General features: G+C 51.0%; 1 protein-coding gene across 5 annotated transcripts in view; it reads left to right on the top strand.

Annotated features, from left to right (window-relative positions):
- The window catches only part of LOC126579119 (uncharacterized), a 196,420-nt gene that overhangs the window by 182,654 nt on the left and 11,266 nt on the right, over nt 1–2,500 (top strand). For all 5 annotated transcript variants that reach the window (XM_050242427.1, XM_050242431.1, XM_050242430.1 and 2 more), the window contains exons 10-13: nt 1–157; nt 227–496; nt 562–1,514; nt 1,581–1,924. The exon at nt 1–157 is cut by the window's left edge and continues 1,118 nt beyond it. In XM_050242427.1, the coding sequence (XP_050098384.1) occupies nt 1–157; nt 227–496; nt 562–1,514; nt 1,581–1,924 (1,724 nt within the window). The remainder of the gene's footprint in view (nt 158–226; nt 497–561; nt 1,515–1,580; nt 1,925–2,500) is intronic.

Raw genomic sequence — 2,500 nt, 5'->3', positions numbered from 1 at the left:
GATATCCAATGCGGTCAACTTTGAGTACAAATCGCCGCCAAAGTTTGAGACAAAGTGTGAGGGCAATGGGAACGATATGCTGTATCGGTTCAATCTGCTGAATCGGCTCGAGTCCATTGACGAGAAGCTGCAGATCAAGGTGGAACCGGGTGAACTGGTGAGGAATGCGCTGGCGGGTTATCTAGCCATTTTTTTTAACCGGAATCTCTTGTTCTCTTCTTTGCAGCCCGAGGATACGCTGATGTACAAACAGCACAACTTCGAGGATCGGCTCGTGAGCTACTGTGAGACGCTTACGTCCAAGATGTGGCGCTCGGTGACGCCGAGTCCGTTCATTGATAAGCACCGGGGTATGACGTTGCTGCATTTAGCGGCAGCACTCGGTTATGCGAAGCTGGTGCGCACGATGCTCACCTGGAAGGCGGAAAACTCTAACGTGATACTGGAGGCAGAGATTGATGCGTTGAGTCAGGATAAGGATGGCCATACGCCACTGGTAAGTCGTACAAGGCAGCTTTTCAGCCATTTGCTTCGCATCTAAATGATTTCTTGCTTTTGTAGACGCTGGCCTGTGCACGCGGTCACACGGAGACGGCCATTATGCTGTACAAGTGGAACCAGAACGCTCTCAATGTGCGCACGAACGCTCAGAAGAGTCCGGTTGAGATAGCGGACGATTATGGCCACTCGGAGCTGGCCCGTGAGCTGGAACGTCAGGAAACGGAACGGAAGCAGCAGCAGCAGCGAACACCAACCAGCGCTTCCATTCCTACCTTGGCCTCTATCACATCCTCCTCGGCACCGAGCAAACCAGGATCGGGAGCCACTACCACGTCCGAATCGAACCATTCTTCGAACTCCTCCTCACCATCCGCTTCACCACCACAGTCGTCGTGCTCATCGGGAACCGATCAGGATCGCAAAGTGGGTGCTTTCGCTGGGGTCGATCTGTTGGGAAAACTGAATGAAAACAGTGGCAGCAACAGCAACAGCAGCAGCAGCAGCAGCAGCAGCAGTAGCAGTAGTAGCAATGGCAGTAATGCTGCCGATACAGCAAATGATGGCCCTGGGGAGTCAGGGAAGTCCGCGGACAGTAACAACAATAGCGTGCAGCAGAGTGGCCATGGATCCGGTTCTTCATTGCACGATGGATCGATGCACCATTTTCTGACGTTGAATCAGATCTTCAGCTACGGTGAAGGTGGTAGCGATAGCTGTAGTAATGATAACTTTGGGTTAGTGACCGCTTTCAACCAGTCACTGTCACCCAATGCTCTGTCACCGTACAGTGATATGAAGGGCTCGTGCTCATCGAGTGGTTCACAGATGGTCGGTGGTAGTGGTGGTGGTGGTGGTGGCGGATGTTCCAGCAGTCAAACTGGAGCCGGTGGGTTGCATTACGGGCTCGAGAACACCAACTCCAATCCGATGCTCTCGAATGCATTGTCGCCGAACTCGGATAGCAATCGTAGCCACGATGGAGTCTTTCTACGTCCCGGTGCCGTCTATTCTAGGTTGGTACGAAGCGAGGTGGAAGGCGAGAGCTTTATTAATGCCCGGTTTCTGCTTTTTTCCAACAGTCAAAGTCCTCCAGGAGCTCGATTGTCGAAGCGTTCGTCCATTGATAGTGGAATCAACATGGAAAGCCGATCGAGTGGTCTAAGTGGTCGTTCCGGGAAATCGTTTCGCGATGCACAGCGTCTTAATCGGACGGATCGGAGCATGTCGTTACCACTCGGTTCCGGATCCAGCTTTGGGTTGGGCGGTACCGGAAGTGGCAAAAGCATCACCTCCTCGAGTGCTACCGAACGTGAGGGCGACAGTTTCTCGCTATCCCTTAGCGAGCGTACCACGGAGTCACCGTCGCAGATCTCCAGCAACACATCGCTCCTGTCGCCGCTGCGCAAGATGGACTTTGCTCTGTGTAAGTCACTCCGCAAGGAGGATCATCACTATCCTGTCACCCAACTATCTTCCTTCAACTATTTCACTCTCTCTCTCTATTGAGCAATCTATCTTTAATCCCTTTCCTGGATCTATCTCACCGTTTCTCTATTTCTTATCGTCCAACGAGCTTCAACAGAACTCGCCCTCCTTGGAGCAACATGCAGCCAGGCATCTTCTCTGCCCTGGTTCGCTGCTGCATTCCTTTTTGATTCCGCCACTCCTTAGGTTCTCTCTCTTAGTCTAGAATTTCTTCGCTTGCGCCAACACGCCAACAACCTTTTTGCATCTTAATCTATTCAAGTTTCAATCATTTATCTACACCCGTAAGACACGCACACAACCGTACACGCATTAGTGTTTAACATTCGTCTGCCTGATTTTGCCAACGTGCTCCTTCAGTTTGCCTCGGACATTTTTGGAGTCATTTTGGGATCGAAATTTCTATACAAGTTGCTAACGAACGACGTTTCTAACGTTTACCACTGTTTGTAGTCAATGTAGTTTGTAACGATTCGCGTTCTGTTCTTCTCACACAAAAACATAAGCGCCGATT

This window comes from Anopheles aquasalis, chromosome 3 (assembly GCF_943734665.1).
Source record: "Anopheles aquasalis chromosome 3, idAnoAquaMG_Q_19, whole genome shotgun sequence".
Taxonomy (NCBI): Eukaryota; Metazoa; Arthropoda; class Insecta; order Diptera; family Culicidae; genus Anopheles; species Anopheles aquasalis.
The sequence above is the reverse complement of the archived record's forward strand: the minus strand, read 5'-3'. Positions and strand labels throughout refer to the sequence as shown.